This window comes from Pelobates fuscus, chromosome 2, assembly GCF_036172605.1.
Source record: "Pelobates fuscus isolate aPelFus1 chromosome 2, aPelFus1.pri, whole genome shotgun sequence".
Lineage (NCBI taxonomy): Eukaryota > Metazoa > Chordata > Amphibia > Anura > Pelobatidae > Pelobates > Pelobates fuscus.
The window spans coordinates 178940249-178966351 of NC_086318.1; the positions used below are offsets into that span (position 1 = coordinate 178940249).

Sequence of the window (26103 nt, forward strand, 5' to 3'; positions counted from 1 at the left end):
AAGCGGCAGTTCCGGATTTGACGACTTTATTTTGGAGGATAGTTAAGTAAGAGAGAGATGATATGGGTTTAATTTTAGCTAATTTACTGGGTCAATGGAAAATTTGGAAAAAAAGACTCAAAATTGAAGATAAAATTATTATGGATTTACCCCTGCATGTATTGTCCAATAATATTGAGGATTTAAATCTAGATCCATGGTTAAGTAAAGGTATTAATAGAATAGACCAGCTATTCCAACAGCAACAAATTAGACCCTTTGAGGAGATTAAACAAGTTTTTTCGCTTTCCTATAGAGAAAGTTTTGCGTATTTAAGGATAAAACATTTTCTAATGAGACATAGAATAACTGAGATTCCTGAGGAATTACAAACTTTCCTAAATTTGATAAACACCAGACATAACAAAAATGTAGTTTCCAAAAGCTTAAAAATTTCTAGTAAATATAAGTCAATCCCTGAATTCCCAGCCCTAAAAGCATGGGAAAGAGACTTACAAATTACAATTACGAGAGATGAATGGCTTAAGGTCAATAAAGCAGTAATGAAAGCCTCGCACTGCCTAAATTTAACGGAAAGTCATTATAAAGTTATCAATAGATGGCATTACGTCCCAGCTAAATTAACAAAAATATATCCAGGATCTCAATATTCCTGCTGGCGATGTGCCTCATTGAGAGCAGATTATGTTCATATATGGTGGTCATGCCCGATTATATCTCCATTATGGCAAAAGGTAGCGAAATTCTGCAGGGAAGCAATAGAGGTAGACCTTGATTATACCTGTAGTTCTATGATATTACATCTGGGCTGGCCTACAATTCCAAAGGATAAAAAAGAATTAATAATCCATATTCTCATAGAAACTAAAGCTACTCTTGCAAGATTCTGGAAAATTCCAGACTCCCCGATTTGGGAGCCGATAAAACAGCAGGTCTTGAATAATTGTAAAATGGAAATAGGGATATTAAGGCAGGAACACTATTTTAATCCGCGCATTGAACAATGGCAGAAATGGATTATAAAACTAGATAGAAGAAATGAGTCTTAAATTACATTAGGATGTTTATGCTATGGAACTGTGGTCGGGGGGTGAACCCTGGACATTCACTTTCAGGATATCCATGGTCATATGGAACCTGATTAGTAGATAGAATGACTGATGAGTGTTGCCTTTCGGGTTCTTAAGATTGACTCGGGACCAACCCTCGGCGAGAGTGTGTCTTTTTTTTTTTTTCCCCTCTGTCTAGGTTTCGTCAATATAAGACTAGGGTAGATGGGAGTTTCAGGGCAATGCAGAAATATATAAGGAAGAGATTTAAAACTAAGAGGAATGAGTAAAGGGGAACTGAGGGGAAAAGGGAGAAGAGGAAGTAGGGAGGAAAGAGAAAAGAAAAGGAAAGGGCCCTTAGAATTTATTACATATATTTAACTTCATCCTCTTCGGAATGAAAATTGCCAAACTATGACTGAACTGTAACAATATTTATACATACCCTATGTCATTTTATTCTTAATGTGTAAATGTTGAATGTTTAATTTATGTTTTCGTATCTGTTTGTAATAATGCATGTAAAAAGAAAAAAAAGAAAAAAGAGGAAAGGGGGGAGAAAAGAAGGGGAAACTTTTCAATAAAGATTATATATATATAAAAAAAAAAGATTTATGGCCATAGAGAAGGTCTCCCTACATTGGAGAGGGGGCGATTTTGAAAAAGCTCTAGATAGAGCAGAAGCTAGATGGATTTTCCAGTTAGACACCTTAGAACCTAAGGGTCTAAATTTGGACTTTGAATTAAATGCCTTTCGTTAAGTAATTTTGAAAGTAATTCTGAAAACAGTCTATTACATACACACATAATCTTTTTCTTCAGTGGTGATGGTATACTGTCTAGTAACACAGAAATTAAAGGGTGATCTACAGTAAATATGTTCTCTGTATAGAAATAAGGAGACATCTGCCCAGCTATATGTGTGATCTCATTGAATATGTGAATGTACTATGAACAAGTATTTAATAATTATTTAATATCTCTTTCTCTCCCCTTTAGGACTATATGCTGTTTCTTTAACTTTTATTTTATATGATGTATTCAATTTTTGTTTCTTTTAAATATATGACTTTTAATATATGATTTGTTAAAATATATTCTTTCATATGAGATTATTTTATATGTGCCTTTTAAGGTATGAGAGTTCTAATTTAATTTAATTCAATTTATTTTATTGCAATGTGATTATGTAGGGTGATGTATATTTGTAATTCTATTTATATACACTGAGTTTCCATTATTTATTCCATATCTTTACTATCAATTTAATGTTTTTATGCAGAACTAATTGCATTATATCGTTTCTCTACTGTATATATGTACTTTATATTTTCTAGTTTTTTCTATTTAATGAATTATCTGATTGTACATATAAGGGTTAATTATCATATGCATATACGTTTATATCTGTTTTAGTTAGATTCACAATGGTCTGAAGTTAAATTGTATATGTGTCACATGTATGGCATGAAAGAGTTAACAACTGTTAAGTTATGAAAGGGTTAACCACAGGGAAGGTTAACACGGCCGATGGATATATAAATCCATCAGTCCAAGATAGATGCGTCTCCTCTGATGAAGTGACAGGACGTCACGAAACGCGTAAGGCTGCATCTAGTCATTCAACCACAGTGGAACGCACGCGGTGAATCTCCCGGACAAGCTGCTCACAACGAGGACTCGGAAGACGAGGACTCTGACGAGGCGACATTTCCAGAGTATCCAGGCTGCTGGGAGGAAGACACCAAAGGAAGGTTACCCTCTTTATATGCCATCTGTGAACTATTGAGTATATTTTTAATCGTTTTTAGTACCTATGCTTTTTGCACAATAAAATCTACCCATAAGAAGATCCTGCTGCTTTTGCACTTTATATTGCACAGCTCAACTATCAACATTAGGAGTTTATTTTCAGGACTCATTTATAATAGATGTGGAATTGTTTAACTCACATTTCTACATATTCTTTTCTTTCTTTTTTCTCTCCAAGTATCACACTTCTAACAAGGTTATTTAGTCTGATACTAGAGCACATTTAGCTCATATTGGCAAGTCTCCCTGCTGTTTGTGCAGAGGATCTGCTAGCCAGGTTTTTATTTATATGAGCTTACAAAATAAGGACTCTTTTGGACTTAAATATATGGGTTAACATTCAAATCAGGACTGTGACCTATTTCTATTTGCATTGCCCCAGTATAAATTGAGGCATTGATATTTTAGTAACTGTAACTTAAGATTTTCTCTCATTTAAAGTGTTACTTTATATTGCTACAATGTACCTGCTTCTCTAGGTTTGGCACATATCTAGTATCCTTTGGGTGTTGATATCCACTCCTGATCTGAGCAATTAGTTCTTCTATTTGCTTCTTTCCTTATATTGTTTATTCACTCAACCTAGGGGTTGTTTTTTCGGGTCGTTTAGTGGATACCCCCCTTTTTAAAAAAAACACGGTTCTCCTTCCTATTTATTCAAGGGGAAGGATTTCCCCTTGTTGTACTTCTACATATTATATACCGTTTTTTAGAGGACAAAAAGGGCTTTAATTGGATGTCACATATACATATATAAATTCTCATTAATTATAGAAAAAAGCACAAAATGAAAAAGAAAAAAAAGTTTTTTTCCTCACAGTTTAGGCAATAACAACGTGTGCATAATATGTCCAGCTTAGGAAAAGTAAATCAAAATAAATTAATTTATGTGTCTTGATTTATAGAGTACATAATATGTATAGGATTTCAGCCTATTTTGAAAGTCAAAGGTCACAAAATACAAGGACTAAAATAAAATATTATGTTGCATGTTTGCAGAGTATTTCTTACACTTGATATGTGCCACTATCATAAAATCCCCCAAATAATGGTCACTTACATCTTTTATTCAATATTACAGTATTCAATATTACATGTGATTGGCACATATTCTCATTCCACATTTCCTCAAATGCTCAAACTCACTGACTAAAGCACAATCCATAACCAAATCTAAATTAGGGGAATATTACCATAATTCTTAAAGGTACATGCTACTCAGCACAACTACATCTTAATGTAGTGGTTTAAGCTCAGTTGTCACTTTTTTCGCCTTACAAATGTAAAACAATGCCATTTCTGAGTTCACATGAAGCCAACAACAGGAATACTGTAGCTGTCAGATACACAACTTCTACAAGCACTTCCCTCCTTACGACTTAAACTTATAAATATAATTTCATGTGAGCGGTTTCCTTTAAGAAATGTATAGATGCAGAGCACTCTAGTAACTATTGTCCAATATGCGTTCTGGTGAGGAATTTGGTTACTGTGCTAGCTGTATGGCATTGCATGCATATCATATTTTGATGCTGCTAGAGCATCTGATTCTCCTCTATCCAAGAGGAGAAGGATCACACCAGACCATGGTTCTGAACCTTAGCCGTATTATTAGTACCAGAGACATTCCTACCATTCTCCAATCAACTGATCCAAAAGGCTTTTGACAAGGTGAGTTTAAATTTAAAACAGTGATGGCTAACCTTGACACCTTAAATTGTTTCTGGACTACATTTCCCATGATACTCAGCTAGCTTTTAGATTCTAAAAGCTAGCTGAGCATCATGGAAAATGTAGTCCAGAAACAATTTATGGTGTCAAGGTTAGCCATCGCCGATTTAAAATCTATTTAGGTAAAAAGTTAACACTTCTGCAAACCAAGGCTCATCATTTTTATTTTTTTTTGGAGCTTTTCTTTACACTGGTCGTCTTATGACATTATTTTTGAGTCTCCCTGTTCCCCCTGATCACTTCACTCTTTTTACTGTTATCATTAGACCACTCACTCAAACTACTCTTGGATTTGAAAAGGTGGACAGGAGGGCAAATCACATGGTTTGGGAGATGCAATGTTGAAGTTGCACATGCTGCTTAGGTTGTCATACCATTTTAGATTTCGTTCATTGTTCTCCTTCTTCAAGCCCTTGGAAATAAAATAGGTTTGAGCTTTGCCATTACCCTAACTTGTGATTTACATTCCCAAAAAGTAATGGAGGCCAAATATTTACATTCCCAAAAAGTGATGGAGGCCTCGGCCTACCACACTTCCTGACAGAAGCTGCAGGAACTTCCCTTACTGAGATAGTGAAGTGACTAATAAACCCTGCTTCAAAACTATCAAACTGATCATTTATAATATTTCCTTACGTATTAAATGCAGGTAAGATTGTTGTGCTTGCCTTTATTTAATCAAAGTTTATTGGCATTTAAACAAGGACTAACATTAAAACGTTCAGGAGGTTTTCAAAATTCCAAACAATGACTGTTCATAGCTTGTAAAGTACAGCCTTCAAATGCAGTCACAAAAACATTAGTAAAAAAACAGTACCTAAATGAGGAAAAACTATCAAATATGTACAGTATTATCAATGCAATCAACATCCCTGAGTAGAGGGGAAAGAGGGTCTGAAGGGAATGATACGGTTGATGACAAGAGTAGTAAATAGTAACTGGAAACAACTATATTATCACATTATGCAGCTTGGTTTCTGTGTTTACAAGAGGTAAGGAAAAATTAACTTTTAGGGATCCAAACATGTGGTATCACATGGCCAAGTTTAGAGCTATCTGTGTTCAGTAAGTTGTAACAGTAGAATATTTGCCTTTCTATATGTTGGGAAACTTTACACTGTGTTAACTCTGCGATGTATAAGCAGCTAGCGTTAAGTTTGTAGTTTTGCAGACTCTTAAGGGGAAACTATAGTGCCAGGAAAACAAACTAGTTTTCCTAGCACTATAGATTTCCACCCTGTCAAGGCCCCCTCCTGCGGCACTGAAGGGGTTAATAACCACATCAGTCACTAACCTGGGTCCACCCAGCTCCGCCCCAGCCAACAACGTGGGGGAGACATAATGCGTGGCAATGGGCAATTATTCAATGCTTTCCTATGGGGAAAATCTGACGCTGGAGGTCCTCATGCAGAGCGTGAGGACGTCCAGCGTCAGATAACGGACCAAAAGTCTGTTTCAATACCGGAAGTCCCTCTATTGGCTGTCTGATAGACAGCCACTACAGGAGGAGTTAACCCTCAGAGGTAATTATTGCAGTTTATAAAAACTGCAATAAATACTACTGCAGGGTTAAGGGTGATGGGAGTTTGCACCCAGACCACTTCAATGAACTGAAGTGCTCTGGGTGCCTACAGTGTTCCTATAATTAAGGTATTTTTCCTATGTTAAAGGGACAGTCTTTGCGTTTGAAAGCCCTGGAATTGCAAAATCAGGGCAATTGCTACTAACGTATTACATTCATACTAATTTTGAAACAGTAGACATAATTTGCCCAGCGTGTTACAGAGGTTTGTTATCAGATAAAGTCTCTCCCTTTCCCTGTTCAATACCACACTGTAGCTGGTCATCTTGAACAACAGCCCAGCTCATTTGCTTAGTGGAAAATTTGGCTGCCCATTCTCCTTTATGGTTAACAACAATGACCCCTCCGAAGCTGTTCACTCTGGTCTTCATGTAATCAAGTGCAGTATCTGAAGCTTCTTCAGGAGACATGCCTGAAAGAGGTCAGAGCAGAAAAAAAAAATTACAAATGGTCTAAAAGCAGCAGCTGCTACTAGGTAATACAGCATTGAGCAGTCAATCACAACTTACAATACAAGAGCACTGTGGGTTCTTTTGTATACAACTCCTGATACCATTCTGAATTCTATGGGAGCAATTATGTACAACAAATTGTGTGGGGTCAGGTAACCTGACTGCTGCAGAATATTCATGGACAGATTTCAGGTGAGCCGAATTGGAAACTAATTATTATTATTATTATTATTATTATACAACTTGACATGTTGATCAGGTAAATTTTACCACACATTCTAATATCAAATATCTGAATTGCCTATAGGGTCATTTTACGGTGTCACACTTAACTAATATAGTTGAAAATTAACATTTTCTAAAACCATTACTGTACAGCCACCCTGGGAAGTCAATCCATGGCTGTAAGCATCTTATACATTGAAATGATCATATATAAAAATGAAAAGGCATAATGAAACCTACATTTAACAAAAGAGCACAACCTTAAATCAAGAGAGTGACTCAATAAGGCAGCTAGTCAGGCACAACGGATTAGGAGCATGTTTAATTTGAATATACTCTTATTCAGCTGATATACTCGATATCTCAATCATTATTTAAATCAGTATTCACCTTGTTCTATACGATGGAGTATCAGTGTGGCTAATGTCACCTTCATGATACTTTCCCCGTGTCCCGTGGTAGATACTGCCCCAACAGCATTATCAGCATATCCTCCACTACCTGTAAACACAAACTTTGGATTAGTGTATAATAGAAATGTTGACATCCACACATACAGAAAATGTCACCAGTTTTCAGGGTCTTCTCTTTATCAGTACCAGAAACCACAAATACATTTCTGCACTGTTGATGGCAAAACAGAATTTTTTTTTATAACTTGTGGTACTAAATGATGTTTAGCTCTCTGCAATCCGCACTGAAGGCAGCCATTAAGCCCTTCTACAATCTGCCTCCTACAGCCTGTTCATTCTACGCAGCTGAGGCTTGTGTGACTAACTGCCAGGATTATTCAGATCGCTTAAATTTAAAAATGAGTTTGTATACTAACAAACAAATCTAATACATCTGCACATACAATGTATTTGTAAACAATGTACTAAAATATGTCTATATATACAGAACTATAAAACTGAACTTGAAGCAATAAGGTGTATCCAAACAGGGAGCTAGTCAGTATACATATAATACACAAGTGTAAATAGTCAACCTATTATACATAAATATAACCCTATGCAAACACGGGTGTTAGATCATACATAATTAAAATGAAAATAAAGAAAGGTTATTAGAACATTATTAGAAGAAGAAATCACTCACACACACACACACACACACACACACACACATATATATTTATTGGATCTTGAGGAAGACCTGAAGAGGTCGAAACGTCGATTGGATTTATGTTACTTGTTATTAAATAATAGTGATTTTTTCTACAAAGACCTGAGAGTGCATCTCTTTTCTACTTTCTATAGATATATATAGATATAGATATACACACACACACACACACACAGTATCTCACAAAAGTAAGTACACCCCTCACAGTTTTGTAAATAATTTTATTATATCTTTTCATGTGACAACACTGAAGAAATGACACTCTGCTACAATGTAAAGTAGTAAGTGTACAGCCTGTATAACAGTGAACATTTGCTGTTCCCTCAAAATAATTCAACACACAGCCATTAATGTCTAAACCGTTGGCAACAAAAGCGAGTACACCCCTAAGTGGAAATGTCCAAATTGGGCCCAAAGTGTCACTATTTTGTGTGGCCACCATTATTTTCCAGCACTGCCTTAACCATCATGGGCATGGAGTTCACCAGAGCTTCACAGGTTGACACTGGAGTCCTCTTTCCCGCCTCCATGACGACATCATGGAGCTGATGGATGTTAGAGACCTTGCGCTCCCCCACCTTCCGTTTGAGGATGTCTTCTAAAGACCACAGAGTGCATCTCTTTTTCATCTAAAAAAAAATATATATATATATAAAAACAATTGAAAGGCTGCTCTCCGGACTTAAAACGAAAATTTTATGCTGATAATATTAAAATATGACCATATTTCGGTCATATTTTAATATTATCTGAATACAATTTTCGTTTTAAGTCTGGAGAGCAGCCTTTCAATTGTTTTTTTGGATATTTTGGAGCTCTGGTGGTGCGCCCGGCATTGGATTTTTCTGTAAGCGTGAGTCGTGAGTGCAGGGGATATATATATATATATATATATATATATAAACCCTTTATAGAATGCCTTATCAGCATTACATCATATAGAGATCAGTTTGGTTCCTATTATAAGGACTCTACTTTGTAGCAATAGGATTTTTATTTTTTTTATACCAGCATACATTTGTTTATTGTTGTCTATTGTTTCTTTATTTAACTAGAGTTCACTATGCGTGTTTTATTTTTTGTTATGTCATTTCTTCTTTTAATAATTTTCTAATAATTGTTTTTTTTTTCAGTTCTAATATGTATGATCCATCACCCCTGTTTGCATAGGGTTATATTTATGTATAATAGGTGGACTATTTACACTTGTGTATTATATGTATACTTACTAGCGCGGGTATTCACTATACTACAGAAATTGTACCGCAATGATTAAAACAAATCACCTACAAAAAATTAGGTCCTCACTCGAGACCCTGATGTCAAAATTACACTTTTTACAGCTGTAAAAAACCTTCCTAGTTTAAATGCTCCACTATGAATTGTGTGACTGTCAATTTTACAGATCATAGTTTTGAAGTTTACAAAAAAAAAAAAATGAAAGGAACATTATATTGTAGCTAATAACTTCAACATCTTAGAAAGTACATCCCCCCCAAGAGTATAATCCATAAACACTACCTTGCGCATCCAGTATAGGTGTGCACACCCAGGTGCTACCACAATTTATTTGAGGACAAAGTAAAACAGCAAACGTTGCAAGCAGCAGCCCTTTCTCAATGCTAATATCCAGGACATTAGCATTGAGAAAGGGCTGCTGCTCGAAACATTTGCTGTTTTACTTTGTCCTCAAATTGTGGTAGCACCCGGATGAGCACACCTATACTGGATGTGCAGGACTCTTGTTTGTTTTTTTGGTTGTGTATATACACTGTTGGGGACTTCAGTGTGGAGTATCTGCAGCACAGGTCTAACTTGTTCTTTGTTTATATTTTGAATTTTGTAGGCATTTTTTGCCTCTACCTCATCCTATATATAGTAAACACTATCTTGTTAGAAGCATTTATCACATTTAGACATATGACAGGTGATTTTTTTCCCTACACCAGTAGTTTATAAATGATAAATGGCTTAAACAAAATAATAAAATATCTGACATATATTATCTGACATCATCCACAAACTTTACAGCCTTTGCATTCCCGTGTTCATTCAACAAATCTAATGAATTTCACGTCAATAGCGGAATAGTTCTTACCTATACATGCAGTATCTCCAACACGCCCCACCATTTTGTTTGTTATGCCACCAGTAGATGTTGCACACGCAAGGTTTCCTTCAGCATCAATGGCAACAGCCCCAACTGTTCCAAGACCCCTGATAAAAAACAGTTACATCAGTACAATGGCTCCATATATTTTGTAAATGAATTATACATTATAGTCAAACATATTGATTTTATATTTGTAACTGGATATTAAAATATATTTAAGAAACATACAGCCACAAACAATTAAAAGATATTCAAGAAACCCCACAAGCAATTACATAATACCCTAATTGAGTACATAGACAATAGAAGTTTTTCGAAGGCAACAATCACCATGCTCTAGCCCCACAATGGAAACCAAGACTAAAAACTAGAAAGGAATATCTTGTATATTTGTTTACTAGGCTGTTAGCCCTGCATGCACCTACTGCACGAACCTTCTGCTCTTCTCCTCTCTGATGAAGATGATAGTTCTGTTATGATTTCAGCACAATGCCTAAAATTGCTATGGACAGGGGCCTTTAAATATAGAGGGAATGAGGTCCCGAGAGGTGGAAGTTTGAATTTGTTAATCTGGACTAGAAACGTAATTTTGAGGCATTGGTTACTTGAAACATAGCTCCATGAACAGTTAATCGTTTAATGGCTAGCTACACTATCACAAAGTATTAATAAGTGTGGCTGCATATAATGCATGATAAGAGGCTAACACAGGCTCAGTGTCATGCAACATATGACTTAAGTGAAGATGAATTAGAATGCTTATTATAAGTTCAATTTTAATATGAGCATGACTTTAAAGAAAGGTTGATATTTACACTGTGATGTATCATTCTGTTGGGGGCGCTATATCAAATTTACTTCAAAACACAGTGGGCAAGAGTTGTACCCCCAGCTGTTGTAGCCTTTAGGCTAGCAAAGAATTATGGGGGTTGTAGTTTTAGTATCCACTGGTTTACAGAATCTTCAGAAAACCCTGTGCATAATTACTTTCCTAAGGATTACAGAAATGTTGAGAGTAATGTAAATGATGACAGCAACAGACAGAAAACGGTTTCGGAAAAATAACACTGTGTGTGTATATATATATATATATATATATATATATATATATATATATATTATACACACACATAGATACAGTGTTACATTGTGTGTGAACAGTTTTTTTTTTTTTTACTAAACCTTTTTCTGTCTAGTGCTGTCATCATTTACATTACTCACAACATTTCTATAATCCTTAGAAAAGTAATTATGCACAATGTAGTCTGAAGATCCTGTAAACCAGTGGAGACTAAAAGTAGATCCCCAGATGTTTTAGAACTACAACCCCCATAATTATTTGCTAGCCTTAAGGCTACAACAGCTGGGGTACACACACACACACACACATATATATATATATATATATATATATATATATATATATATATATATATGTGAAATAAAACCCTTACATATAGGATGTATAGCGAGATATAAAGAACTGAAGTTTGTTTGTTTTAACATGTTCTGTATGTCAGGGATAGAAAGACACAGATCACACATACAGTGCTTATTTAAGAGAGGAGAGCAATTACATTTAAGTGTAAAGTATTTATCAGAAAATATGCTAGTAGTAAATGAAAGCACATACACACGTATACAAAAAAACATGTACTTGTCTATCTCAAAATAATTAGAATTTTTTTTTTATGTATTAAGAAATGTAAATTTTTTACAATTGACATGCTAAAGGATTAGAACCAGGCAGCAGGTTTTTCTTCCATCTTTCCCTGGATCGCTCTGTAATTAGTTTTTCAGTAGGGACTTCTTGAATACCTTGCGCCTTTGCAAAAAGGGATGCCCCCTTACATGTTAAAAGCATGTGGTCTGTCTGAAATACAAAAAATAAGTTGTTAAAAAGCATTTCCCATAAGGTTACTTTTCATGATATTTTATATGACTGATATATTCACTATTACTAATAAAACACTTTATATGAATAGTATATGTGTAGCTATGTGTGTACAAATCTCATATTAAAAAAAATCATCTACAAATACAGTTTGTAACAACTTTTCCCTGGCCAGTCTGTGAGCATTCAGTCTGTTTCACTGGAATGGGGCAGTTCTCTAAACTATATGCTGTTGTAAAATTTCTGGTTGTGCAAATGCCCATTAAGAAAAAAACAGATATAGAAACATAGAATGTGAAGGCAGATAGAACCATTTGGCCCATCTAGTCTGCCCAATTTTCTAAATACATTAATTAGTCTCTGGCCTTATCTTATAGTTAGGATAGCCTTATGCCTATCCCACGCATGCTTAAACTCCCTCACTGTGTTAACCTCTACCACTTCAGCTGGAAGGCTATTCCATGCATTCACTACCCTCTCAGTAAAGTAATACAGCCTAAAATTATTTTCAAACCTTTGCCCCTCTAATTTAAGACTATGTCCACTTGTTGTGGTAGTTTTTATTCTTTTAAATACTGTGTTGATTCCCTTTATGTATTTAAATGTTTCTATCATACCCCCCGCCCCCCCGTCTCGTCTTTCCTCCAAGCTATACATGTTAAGTTCCTTTCACGTTTCCTTGTAAGTCTTATCCTGCAATCCATGAACCAGTTTAGTAGCCCTTCTCTGAACTCTCTCTAACGTATCAATATCCTTCTGAAGATACGGTCTCCAGTACTGCATACAATACTCCAAGTGAGGTCTCACCAGTGTTCTGTACAATGGCATGAGCACTTCCCTCTTTCTACTGCTAATACCTCTCCCTATACAACCAAGCATGCTGCCAGCATTTCCTGCTGCTCTAGTACATTGTCTGTCTACCTTTAAGTCATCAGAAATAATCAGCCCTAAATCCCTTTCCTCAGATATTGAGGTTAGGACTATCACATATTCTGTACTCTGCCTTTGGGTTTTTACATCCAAGATGCATTATCTTGCACTTATCCACATTAAATGTCAGTTGCCACAACTCTGACCATTTTTCTAGTTTACCTAAATCATTCGCCATTTGGCTTATCCCTCCTGGGACATCAACCCTGTTACATATCAAAGTATCATCAGCAAAAAGACATGCCTTACCATCAACATCTTCTGCAATATCACTAATAAAAATATTAAAGAGAAAGGGTCCAAGAACAGATCCCTGAGGTAACCCACTGGTAACAAGATCATGCTTCAAATATACTCCATTGACTACAACCCTCTGTTGTCTGTCACTCAGCCATTGCCTTACCCATTCAAGAATATTGGAATCCAAACGTAAAGATTGCAGTTTATTGATAAGCCTTCTATGTGCAATAATATCAAAAGCCTTACTGAAATTTAGGCAAGCAATGTCTACTGCACCACCATGATCTATTCTTTTAGTTACCCAATCAAAAAAAATCAATAAGATTAGTTTGGCATGAGCTCCCTGAAGTAAACCCATGTTGTCTGATCTTGAAATCCATCTTGAGATATATATATATATATATATATATATATATATATATATATATATATATATATATATATATATATATATATATATATATATATCTCCATTTGTTTTTGTTTTTTAAATTCTTTATTTTTGGTATGCAGGTGAGTACAACAGTGCCTGTATCGCCACAACAGCATCAGCAGGCTCGATTTACATAGTCATAATAGAACAGTGTTGTGGCATGTTAGTCTCGCATACATTTTTAAATGGGAAGGGTAACTATGAGGTGAACATGCTATTAGCCATAAGGGTTAAGCTGAATCAGAACTTGTGGCATTGCGGTGATTGCAACAAGCTGTTAATCTAATATAATAAAACAGTGGGATAAGCTTTGTTTGCCGTATCGTGTATATATATATATAGGTGTATAAAAAGCATGAACTTTGCCGTTACACTGTAGTCATGCTTTAATAGTTTATAATAAAACAATAGAATAAATAATAATTTATAATAATAATTATAATAATATAATAATAATAATTGGCCCCACGGACCAACAAGAATTCCCTAAAGAGGACATGGGTTCGAGGAGAAGGAGAAACCGAGCTGGACGACCTTATGGAAACAAGAAAAAAGGGGAAAACCAACCCTTAGGAATTTTTTTAGTTATCTGATATTGTTTTAACTAAGGATGAAATAGATGTTTTAAATAAGGGTTTAAAATTTGCACCCACATGTCTAAATGATCCTTTTAATAGTTTTATAGATGTGCACAAATTTATTCGTAAGTTAAGCCTAAAAAAGTTTTTTAATAAACCCCCAAATCAGCCTATAAAAGAGACATTACCCATCGCTTTTAAGCATACTGACCTTGAGAAAAAAAATCTACTTTTTATCCAAGAAACAAGATAAGTGGCGCAATGAAAGTTTTTGAATCGTTGGTTACTAATAAAATTAGAAAAACTACTTTACAAACAAGAAATAGTAAAGGTATTTTTAACTTAAATTTCGCACAAAGAAAAGCTTTAAAAACTATAAAGAATAACGAAAATATAGTCATTAAACCGGCTGATAAAGGGGGAGGGGTAGTGATTCAAAATAAAAGTGATTATATCAAAGAAATACAGGGGCAATTAGGAGACCTTATATAGAAAACAAAAAATGAGACTATAAAGTCCTGGGCAGGAGAGTAATAGAATCACGTCCGATCCACAAGTCAAGCAGGTAATCACCACATTCCCCTCTGTGACTGCACGGAGAGGTAAAAACCTACGAGATACTTTGGTACAAAGTAATTTAGCCCCTCTTAAAAGAGGGACTAATAATTACTTACCCATGGGGACATATAAGTGCGGACATTACAGCGCATGTGAATTCATTAATAAAAACTCTAAAGAGTTTACAGATGGTAATAACAGAGACATTTTCTCGGTCCGTTCATTCTTTAATTGCAGAACAGAGGGTGTCCTTTATTTACTTACCTGCTCGTGTGGCATTAAGTATGTGGGGACAACATTTAGACCCTTTAAACTAAGGATTAGGGAACATGTCAATTCGGCCAGAAGACCCTTGGAAACTCCAATCTCACGTCATCTGAAAATTTCATTACTCAAATTCTTACAATAAATTAAAATTTATGGGGATAGAACATATCCCACAAACCCAACGAAATGGGGATTGGGATAAGAATTTGAGACAGCGTGAATCCTATTGGATTTATAGACTCAAAACCCTTTCTCCTGCAGGATTAAATGAGGATTTCTCATTTGCTGCCTTTCCCTAATTTCTCTCTATGTTAGATGTAATTAAATAGCAGGGATATCCCTATTAAGTCCTTATCTGGATAGAAGGCATTATATTTGTAAATAATGTAAATAGTTCATGTTTAATGTATATATCACTGTTACATAACCTTTTCACTCCCTTGTATCGATAAGGCCAGAAAAAACATTAAGGGATCACATTGACCTAATAGGATCTGATTGAAGCATTACCATCTTCCTCAGTTTCTACATATGAACTGAGAGATCCACAGTTACAGTATAATTAAGTTATCTAGTATTTGTCTGGTTGCCTTACTGATAAACGATCTATGCACAGTAGTAACTGTAAGTTCGTGTTATTGCTACAATCATTTAAGGATCGCGATATTCATTTAGGTCTTCAGTAGAGGGAGCTTTCCGCCCACATGACAGTCGTCATTTTGATGACGCGGATTAACCACTCCCACTTTACAGGTTCCTTTTTCCTCACGTAGGTATGGCCCAATGAACGTATCCTGGCACCACGCCTCCCCGTTCATGTCACGATCACACGCCATATGACGTTGGTGATACAGGGTGGTCCTGAGATGCGGTAGACCATTAACAGCCAGGAAATACGGCAGAGAAATATACACGTGACACACACAGCATTCAATACTTGAGAAGTTGCTACAACAGGTATTTAAATCGTTTTGGGAAACTTCAAAAGTTTATTGCGCCTGACGACGGCGTGCTGAAACGCCAAAACACGCGTCGAGCTTTACTTTATTTTTCTTTATCATTTATTTTATTTATTTTTGGTAACACTTATGGATTGATTTAATTTAATTATTTTAGCTACTAGGACAGGTAGGGAGAAAGGCTCGGGTAGGTACTAGTGGTTCTCCACAGTGCCGAGGTTAATAGAGACAGTAAACTATTTCCAATGGTTAATTACCAGAAAAAAAAGCGCTAAATTGATCTGTAAATATAAAGAGCAAATAATAGTGCAGACAATCTGAATGAGCATGAATGAAAAAAAGGGGAATATGAGAGAAAAAAACTCTCACATGTCCCAGAGCCCTATCACCCCTGGCTCTGGGTTTGCAAAGCTCCTTTGGAGAGGGGATTCCCCCACTGAAGATTGTTCCAAAGTATATGTCCACTGGCAGTTCAATAGTGCTGTGTGAAAAAGAAGGGCAGGACCTCCAATTGAATAATATCACAGGCAATTTATTTAATAACAAAAGTTAAAAACCCTTACTTGGGATCTGGTGGGTATAGACTCACAGAGTCACCCACATAAAAGCATGTAAAACAACCAAGGATGCGAATCACTTCCTGGTTTCGTTCCGATCACATGGTCCGCTTCCGGGTCTGCCCCTCTGATGATGTACGTGTGACGCGTTTTGCCCACCTCCACAGGCTTCCTCTGACGACGTCATGAAGTTCCAGCCCAATGGTTCCTGTCTGGGTATAGTTTTGGGTGTTTTTTCCCCCCTTATAGATTTATTTTTACCTCTTTATTTTAGCCCAGTTTTTCGTTATTTTACCTCTATCTACCTGTGTGTTCTATCCATGAGGCTCAGATCATACGCAGCCTAGACCTGTATCCCAGTTAGAGGACCTGTCTGGCAGTTTTTCTCAGCTGGATATTGATTTTTGTTTTTGGATGTGCAATTACACATTCCTTTTATTACCTTAGTCTCCCTCATTTTTTCCTGTCCTATTTTTACTCTGTCTTCCCTTAGGATTATTAAAGGTAGGGATCCCTTCCCCATTCTATTACTCTCCTGCCCAGGACTTTTTAGTCCCAATTTTTTGTTTTCTATATACTGTTATTTTCATGGGTTATTCCCCATTTAGGGAGAGTAATTCTAGGGCTTTTTGGGCACTGATCCACTGGTCAACTCTGTGACCCCCGAATCAGAGCCTTTATTGCTCTAATTAGGAGACCTTAATATTTCCAAAAAAATAGAAGGGGATGCATCCAAATCCTATTTTAAATGTTATAAAATTTTAATTGAAAAAGGAAAGATTTTAAATCTTGATGAATTTAACTTTTAAACATTTCGGTTGTTAAGACCCCAGTCTTGTATATCCTTCCCAAAATACATAAAGATCCTAAGAATCCCCCTGGCAGGCCCATTGTGGCTGGGGTTGATTCACTTACTAGTCGTCTATCTCAATATATTGATAGACTTCTTCAAACTTTAGTGGTATCTCAAAGATATCACCCAATTAATTAGAGAATTATCTAATATTCTGTGGATAGATCGATACTATCTGGTAACATGCAACGTAAGTAGCCTTTACACTATTTCTCACCAATTAGGGTGTGAGGCAGTTGCATATTTTCTTCATTTAGGTGGTTTTTTAGAATGCCAATTAAATTTTATTTTGGAAGCTATCAAATTTATTTTAGGCCATAACTACTTTTGGTTCAACGGGTTTTACTTTTTGCAACTCATTGGTAACGCAATGGGGACCAGGTTCGCGCCGAGCTATGCTAATTTATTTATGTCCCATTGGGAGAAATCCTTCCTCTTGGGCAGTGGTGTGCCCGGCACGGGCCTGGTCCACTACCGTAGGTACATCGATGATTTATTTTTTATATGGGACGGTGACCAAAATTCCCTTGACTTATTCTTAAAATTTGTATATCAGAATGACAGGAATATTACGGTAACGTGCGAATATAGTGTACATTTTTTAGATATTGAGGTTTTTGTAAAAGATAACAATATTAAAACTCGTACCTTTTTTTTTAAAAAAGTGGACACTAATAGTTTTATTGATGTAGAAAGTTGTCACTATGCACCCTGGTTGCAAAACATTCCAAAAGGCCAATTTTTAAAAATTTTAGTAGTAAGGAAGATTTTATGTCCCAATCTAATTATTTAAAAGATCAGTTTTTAGCCAAAAAATATGATTCTGTATGTCTAGATAAACAGCTACTGGAAGTCAGTACCCTTGATAGGGCCCAAGTTTTAGAGTACAAACCAATAAAGAAAAAGGAAAATAAGAATGATTTTAATTCAAGAGGCATCCCCCCCATCATTCTAGACTACAACAACAGCTCTAGACATATTAAACATATTATAAATACATTTTGGCATGTTTTAAAAACTGACCCAGATCTTAATAAAGTGATTGGAGATAAACCAAACATAATTTATCGAGGTGCTAGAAACATCAAAAGCGACTTAGTATCCAGTTTTATTAAACCAATTAAAACCAACTTGGTTGAAAAATGGTTTTTATCAATGCAAAATGTGCTCCAACTGTAAAATGACAAATTTTACTAAGGATACTAGGACTTTGTTTATATCAAATATAACTGGTAAAAAATTTGAGGTTAAAAGATATTTTAACATGTCACACGTCTAATGTTATATATCTCCTCTGGTGCCCATGTGGGCTGCAATACATAGGAATGACAACTAGAAGTTTAAAGACCCGTATTGCAGAACACATTGGCAATATACGGAGGGGATATGCCAAGCACAGCGTTTCCGATCACTTTTTAAAGCACCATAATAAAGATCTTTCACTATTATCCTTTATGGCTATTTTTAAGAAATCTCCCAATTGGAGAGGGGAAGACCACTTCAAGGAGCTTTGCAAAATAGAAAGTAAATGGATATTCACTTTAGATTCCTTGTCCCCAAAGGGGCTCAATTTGGATTTCGAATTGTGTCATTTTTTATAATTTTTATTTATTTTCCCCCTTTCTCTCCCCTTTAGTTTCTGATTGGGATATTTTTATAGGTCACTGTTCCTTTAAATTGTCTTCTGACACTGTGTTTACACTTTTTTTCCCCTGTCATTTTTGTATCTGTTTTAACTTGTTATTATTATATTTTTTTAATATTGTGCCACTTGTATGTTTTTTTTTACCTGCATAATACTTCATCTCTTATTGCAGTAGTATTTATTTTTCTATTTTCATTTTTTATTCGAACTCTATTATAAGCACTTTTGCCCATATCTAACATGGGATTACAATGAACTTGCCCTTACTTCAATGACCTTTGGACCGGAAGTGATCACGTCATGTGACAGGAAATGATGACGTGCATTTGCCATGCAGAAGGTAAAAAAGATACGCACCTGGGATAGTTTGGAGACTGATTAAGAAGGGTATTTAAAATCACAAAGGAGAGAGCACCACAGCACTGAGGAAGACTCCAGCTGGAGTTGAAACGCGTTTGCTGCTAGACCAAAGTATTGTATCTGGGACTTTTTCTCATTTACTCTGCGGTGTTTTATTTAGGCTTGGTGCCTAGTATATTTTACTATTTATACACTGCTTATTGTCCCTGTTTTAATTGTTTATTTGTTCAATAAATTTTGGATTCTGCACTTTGTATCCTGTGCTGCTCTCCTCAATGATATAGTTTTAGCCCCTTTAGGCACCCTCCTGCATATTATATAGAGCTTGGGACGGCTCTAAATCCTGTGAGTTTTACTCTACATAAGGGGTCTATCATTTTATATATATACATTTTGCACTATGTTATGTTATTTGTGTTTTTTAGATTGATCCCGAATTGTCATTTAATTTACTGGTGCAGTATTTATTCTATTGTTTTATTATTTATCTCTAAGTGTTGTGGGATACACTTTTCACTGCACCAGCAATTTTATATTTGTGATAATTGGTAGCGCCAATACACCTTACATTTTTTGTATTTAATAGTTTATGCCAACCGTGCGAGATGTGCCAAGAGGTTACAAATTGAACTGTGTTAGCGGCTTAAATCTAATGAGATTTGCACGGTTTGTAAGTAGCGTTTTAACCATTGGTTATACGAAAATTATAAGGTAGATGTAGTGTCGCCTGTGTGTCATTAGGGGTCTGTGCATCCCCTTTATAATGTCACGATTATATAGCACATTTTATCGCTTATATCTAAAGGAGAGATACCATGCTTGGTGTTGGAAACAATAATAAAAGTTTACGGGAGTAACAAAGCCCAGGTGAGTGTATGTTCAGTATAAATTTTGGGCTCCCGAATGTAGTTCCATCATGTTAAACGATTGGTATGAGTGACAGTAGAACCGTGCTAGTGTACCTACAAAGGGGGGGGGGGGGGGGTGTATGTAAGTCTCAGTAACCCGTGTCAGGGTACCTTCCTGCTGTGTACAGGTTATTAGGCAAATATAAGACAACATACAATAGAGAAAATAAACCATCAGTTTCGATTGCCTGATAACCCTCACCACCCCAGTCCCGAAATACTTGCGCCCGGCAGGCGTAAGCCTGTAATTATCTGTTTTCCTAATCCGTCTCTGGTGCAGTCTGTTCACTCGTGCCTTTGTTTTTAATCTACCGTATTTATTCGAGTATAACGCGCAATTTTTTTTACCGATTTTTAATTTAAAATTAGGGGTGCGCGTTATACTCGAATAAATATACCTCCCAGGACCGCCGGGCTCATTACAAGCCCGGCGGTCCTGGGGGGGCGGGCAGCAAGCGTTTACTCACCTCCGTGCAGCTCCTCCAGCTTCCCAGTGTAAATCTCGCGAGACCCACGGCCAGCTCTGACGTTCTGACGTCGTCAGAGCTGGCCGCGGGTCTCGCGAGATTTACACTGGGAAGCTGGAGGAGCTGCACGGAGGTGAGTAAACGCTTGCTGCCCGCCCCCCCCAGGACCGCCGGGCTTGTAATGAGCCCGGCGCTCGGTATTATCGAGCACCCACTCGAATATTTATTCGAGTATAACAAGCACCCTAATTTTAGATTAAAAAATCGGTATAAAATTTTATACCGATTTTTAATCGAAAATTAGGGGTGCGCGTTATACACGTGTGCGCGTTATACTCAAATAAATACGGTAACTAATCCTTGTTTTACTTTCCTTCTCTCATTTATGTTTGTAAAAAAATGTTTTATCCCCTTTTTACTAACTGTGCTATTCTCTCTTCTGTGTGCGCTTTGGAAGCTCTTATAACTTGCTTTGCCTCTTTCTGCTTAATCTTATAGATCTGTGTTTTTTTTTTTTTTTTTTTTAAATGCTAACTTAGTTTTTTACTATTTTGGCCACATTTGCGGAGTGCCACAGTGGTTTCTTAATTTTTCTGCTCTTACTGACAAGCCTAATGGCCTTTCTGTTGCTTTCAGTAGTGTAACTTTTAAATAATCTCATTTCTCCTGGACTCCATTTAAACTGCTTCAGTCTGATAACTCCTTTACGTATATTATAATTTTTTTTTTAAAAAGTCATTTTTTTCTAAAATCTAAAACTTTTGTTTTTGTGTGGTGTGACTCAGTCACTTTTCTTATATTAAAGGGACACTATAGTCACCTGAACAACTTTAGCTTAATGAAGCAGTTTTGGTGTATAGAACATACCCTTGCAGCCTCACTGCTCAATCCTATGCCATTTAGGAGTTAAATCCCTTTGTTTATGAACCCTAGTCACACCTCCCTGCATGTGACTTGCACAGCCTCCCATAAACACTTCCTGTAAAGAGAGCCCTATTTAGGCTTTCTTTATTGCAAATTCTGTTTAATTTAATAAGATTTTCTTATCCCCTGCTATATTAATAGCTTGCTAGACCCTGCAAGAGCCTCCTGTATGTGATTAAACTTCAATTAGAGATTGAGATACAATTATTTAAGGTAAATTACATCTGTTTGAAAGTGAAACCAGTTTTTTTTTTTCATGCAGGCTCTGTCAATCATAGCCAGGGGAGGTGTGGCTAGGGCTGCATAAACAGAAACAAAGTGATTTAACTCCTAAATGACAGTGAATTGAGCAGTGAAATTGCAGGAGAATGATCTATACACTAAAACTGCTTTATTTAGCTAAAGTAATTTAGGTGACTATAGTGTTCCTTTAAATCATACTGACTGGTGATCACTAGATCCTAAAATTTTCCCCTACAGTAATCTGATACCAAATCTCCATTTGTTAACACTAAATCTAGTATGCCTCTTTACGAGTTGGCTCCTCAACGACTTGTTTTAGAGACAATCCCAGTAGGGAGTTTAGAAGATGTGTGCTCCTGGCACAAGCAGCTATTTTGGCTTTCCAGCACACATCAGGAAGATCAAAGTCACCCATGATGATAGCTTCCCTTTTATTGTTATTTTAGCTATTTCCTCAACTAGTAGATTATCTAACTCTTGTTTGTCCAGAGGGCCTATAAATCACACCTACACAAGTTACTGTGTGATTACCAAATTCTAACGTAACCCAAACTGACTATGTTCACTTCACTAACTTTTGTTAGGTTAGATTGTATGCTATCCTTCACATACAGGGCCATCCTACCCCTTTCTTGCCTTTCCTGTCTTTTCTATATAAAGAGTACCCTGGTATTGCAATATCCCAGTCATTTTTCTTATTATACTATATCTCAGTAACAGTCACTAAATCTATATTCTCAGTTGCCATTATTGCCACAAGTTCATGGATCTTATTTCCTAAACTGCGAGCATTTGCAGACATGACTCTACAAACGCTGTGACTCAGCCTCCGTGGAAAAAAATGGTTTAATTTTCATTAAGCTCTTAGAGCTGTATGTTTACTTTAGAAATGTGTATCTCCTGCTCTGTTAATTAAACTTTAATCATGAGGATGTTGCTTGCTCTAGCACGTTTTTATCACAAGAGGAGATAGTACATTCTAAATTAAACACATTGTGCAACAAAAGAAGCTAAAAAAATTACTCTTTTTGTCACACTAGCTGCGTTCATGCTTTCCTCCAGTACGCCCCCATGCGGCTAGTTGGGGTTCACGGGTGATGCAGCAGAACCCCTCGCCATCGGCAGCGCTCGACTCTGATGTCATGCACACATGTTCCAAATTTATGTGAGCGCGAGTAGCGAATTATAATCGTCTAAAGGCCATTAAAACTTCATTTGTCAGTTATTCAGTACCCTCATGTGGTTTCCTATTTTGGTTTAAAAGTGTGTTTATCTACTGATTGCTCTGTGTATTTGACTTTTATTTTGACTATTCTGATTTCCCTTTGTCCTTGTCCTCTGTTTGACCTGTTTATCCTAGTTTTTATATTAAATCCGGCCATTACAATTTTACAGATCTGGTAATACATTTAGATTTATGAACACTATATTAGGTTACTTAGGGTCTGCGTGATGGGTATCTGTCTATCCTGACACTTTTTCACGAAGTGTGTAAGAAGGCTGAGTGAGTCTCAATGTGAGATGTGTTGCTAGAGCTGCATTAAAAAAGTGTATTAACACATAAATGTCAGAAAATTGAGCAGTGAAACACACTTGGGTTCAGACCACTACCCAGAGAGCCAGCCAAGTTATTTTTCTTAAAATTTGGATTCAGTAAAACTAATCTGCACTCTTTATTGCTGGGTTTTTGCATCATAGTTGCTGCACTTTTCTGACAGTGATTGTGTTTCAACCTTTGACAATCAATGTAAGCTCTACCAGATAAAACAAGAGAGGCTGTGTCATCTGAATATCATGGTTTATTTCTTGTAGGTGACCTCTAGAGAACACAAATACAGCAGCTACATCTTATCTAAATCACTTTATATGGAATAACAAGAGACACTGCATAGCAAGAAAATACTGTACAGACCAAAGAGGGGGGGAGGACTGGGATTACTAAATATGATCACTGTGACAAACTCTCCTTTGCCTGCACGTTCGCCACAGAGTAGTGTAGAGGCTAGCCTCCTCCCCACAGACTATGGGCCCTGCAGGGAAACCTGTAAAAGACTATTTAACTGGCTTGGTTCATGTGCTGTCCGGGAACCGAACTGCCGCACAAACTATGGACCATCCGGGAGCTTGTTAAGCCTGATTGATACATTGTAATGATCCTAACCGCAGTGTTCTAATGGTTCGTGTGGGTGGCCACCATTCGTACGCACGAACACCTGGTGGTGGCCATCTTGTTCGCACGAACACAGGCAGCGGTTTTTGGTCGTTAATGGAACTGAAAACAGACACTGAAACTTCCCAAACTTCCATGATCGCCTGTGTTCGGTTTTATATAACTTAGAAGAACACTGTTTGGTGGGATCGTTCGTCTGGATGAAGAGAACAAGCCTTACGACTTCCAGGAAAATCCTGAACCCCTGAACCGATCTGGCTGATTTTTGGATATGTTGGTCACCCAGATCGGGGCTATCAGGAGATCTAAAAAAAAAAAAAAGAAAACCCCACAAGTTATAATTCTCTCTTTTTCTCATTTCACAGTCGATGAGAGTGGATAAAATGTCAAAGAGTAATGCAGCATGAAGTATTCAATAACTTGTACATATGATAGCAAGAAAAGGAAAGAGCAGTTGTACCGAGTACTTGAGTATACATGTGAGATGAGAGTTTTTGTTTTAGTAGAGTTCTAAGAGTGGAATTACCATCGGCTCTTGTGACTAATACGTAGCTGAGAGTTATCTTGTGCCCATGGTGGGTAGTTCCTTCCCCTAGAGCAGTGATGGCGAACCTATGGCACGCGTGCCACAGGTGGCACGCCGGGCCCTCTCTGTGGGCACGCGGCAATAGGTTTGCCATCACTGCAGAGTAGGCGCCTGCCTGCCCGAAACGGCAGGCGCCTACTCTGCTTCCGTGTCGGCAGGACCGGAAGCAGGGGGGAGGGATCGAGGAAGCAGCTCTCCTGTCCTCCCTCGAGCTGTGTGGAGCGTTGCCGCGCGTTACCATGGCAACGCTCCACACAGCCTCGCGCGGGAGGACAGGAGAGCTGCAGGACCTGTCCTGTCCTGCATAACACCACCGGACCACCAGGGATGGCTGTGTTCCCCCCCTCCCCTTCACCAAAGGTAACAAGAAGGGAAGGGGGGGATACTGATTTAATTACCTACCCCCCTTACCTACAGCACCCCCTACTCCCCTTACCAACAGACCCCTACCATAGCACCCCTACCCCCAGCACCCCTACTTCCACTACCCACAGCACCCATACCCCCTTACCCACAGCATCCCTCCTCCCAGCACCTCTACTCCCACTACCCACAGCACCCCTACCCCCAGCACCCCTACTTCCACTACCCACAGCACCCATACCCCCCTTACCCACAGCATCCCTACCCCCAGCACCCCTACTCCCACTACCCACAGCACCCCTACTCCCAGCACCCCTACTCCCAGCACCCCTACTCCCAGCACCCCTACTCCCAGCATCCCTACTCCCAGCATCCCTACTCCCAGCACCCCTACTCCCACTACCCACAGCACCCCTACTCCCACTACCCACAGCACCCCTACCCCCAGCACCCCTACTCCCACTACCCACAGCACCCATACCCCCTTACCCACAGCATCCCTACCCCCAGCACCCCTACTCCCACTACCCCCAGCACCCCTACTCCCACTACCCACAGCACCCCTACCTCTCTTACCCCCAGCACCCCTACCCCCCTTACCCCCCAGCACCCCTACCCCCAGCACCCCTACTTCCACTACCCACAGCACCCATACCCCCCTTACCCACAGCATCCCTACCCCCAGCACCCCTACTCCCACTACCCACAGCACCCCTACCCCCAGCACCCCTACTCCCACTACCCACAGCATCCCTACACCCAGCACCCCTACTGCTGTGGGTAAGGGGGTATGGGTGCTGTGGGTAGTGGAAGTAGGGGTGATGTGGGGTAAGGGGGGTAGGGGTGCTGGGGGTAAGGGAGGTAGGGGTGCTGTGGGTAGTGGGAGTAGGGGTGCTGGGGGTAGGGATGCTGTGGGTAAGTGGGGTAGGGGTGCTAGGGGTAGGGGTGCTGTGGGTAGTGGGAGTAGGGGTGCTGGGGGTAGTGGTGCTGTGGGTAAGGGGTGCTGGGGGTAAGGGGGTAGGGGTGCTGGGGGTAAGGGGGTAGGGGTGCTGTGGGTAAGGGGGGTAGGGGTGCTAGGG

General features: G+C 38.0%; 1 protein-coding gene across 1 annotated transcript in view; it reads right to left on the bottom strand.

Moving 5' to 3' along the window:
- Positions 1–5956: 5956 nt before the first annotated feature.
- ASRGL1 (asparaginase and isoaspartyl peptidase 1) overlaps positions 5957–26103 on the bottom strand; it is a 55853-nt gene continuing 35706 nt past the window's right edge. Inside the window, exons 4-7 of the mRNA XM_063442982.1 lie at positions 11808–11962; positions 10075–10193; positions 7242–7352; positions 5957–6586 (exon numbers count right to left, since the gene is read on the bottom strand). Coding sequence (XP_063299052.1) covers positions 6372–6586; positions 7242–7352; positions 10075–10193; positions 11808–11962 — 600 coding nt within the window. The 3' untranslated portion in view covers positions 5957–6371. The remainder of the gene's footprint in view (positions 6587–7241; positions 7353–10074; positions 10194–11807; positions 11963–26103) is intronic.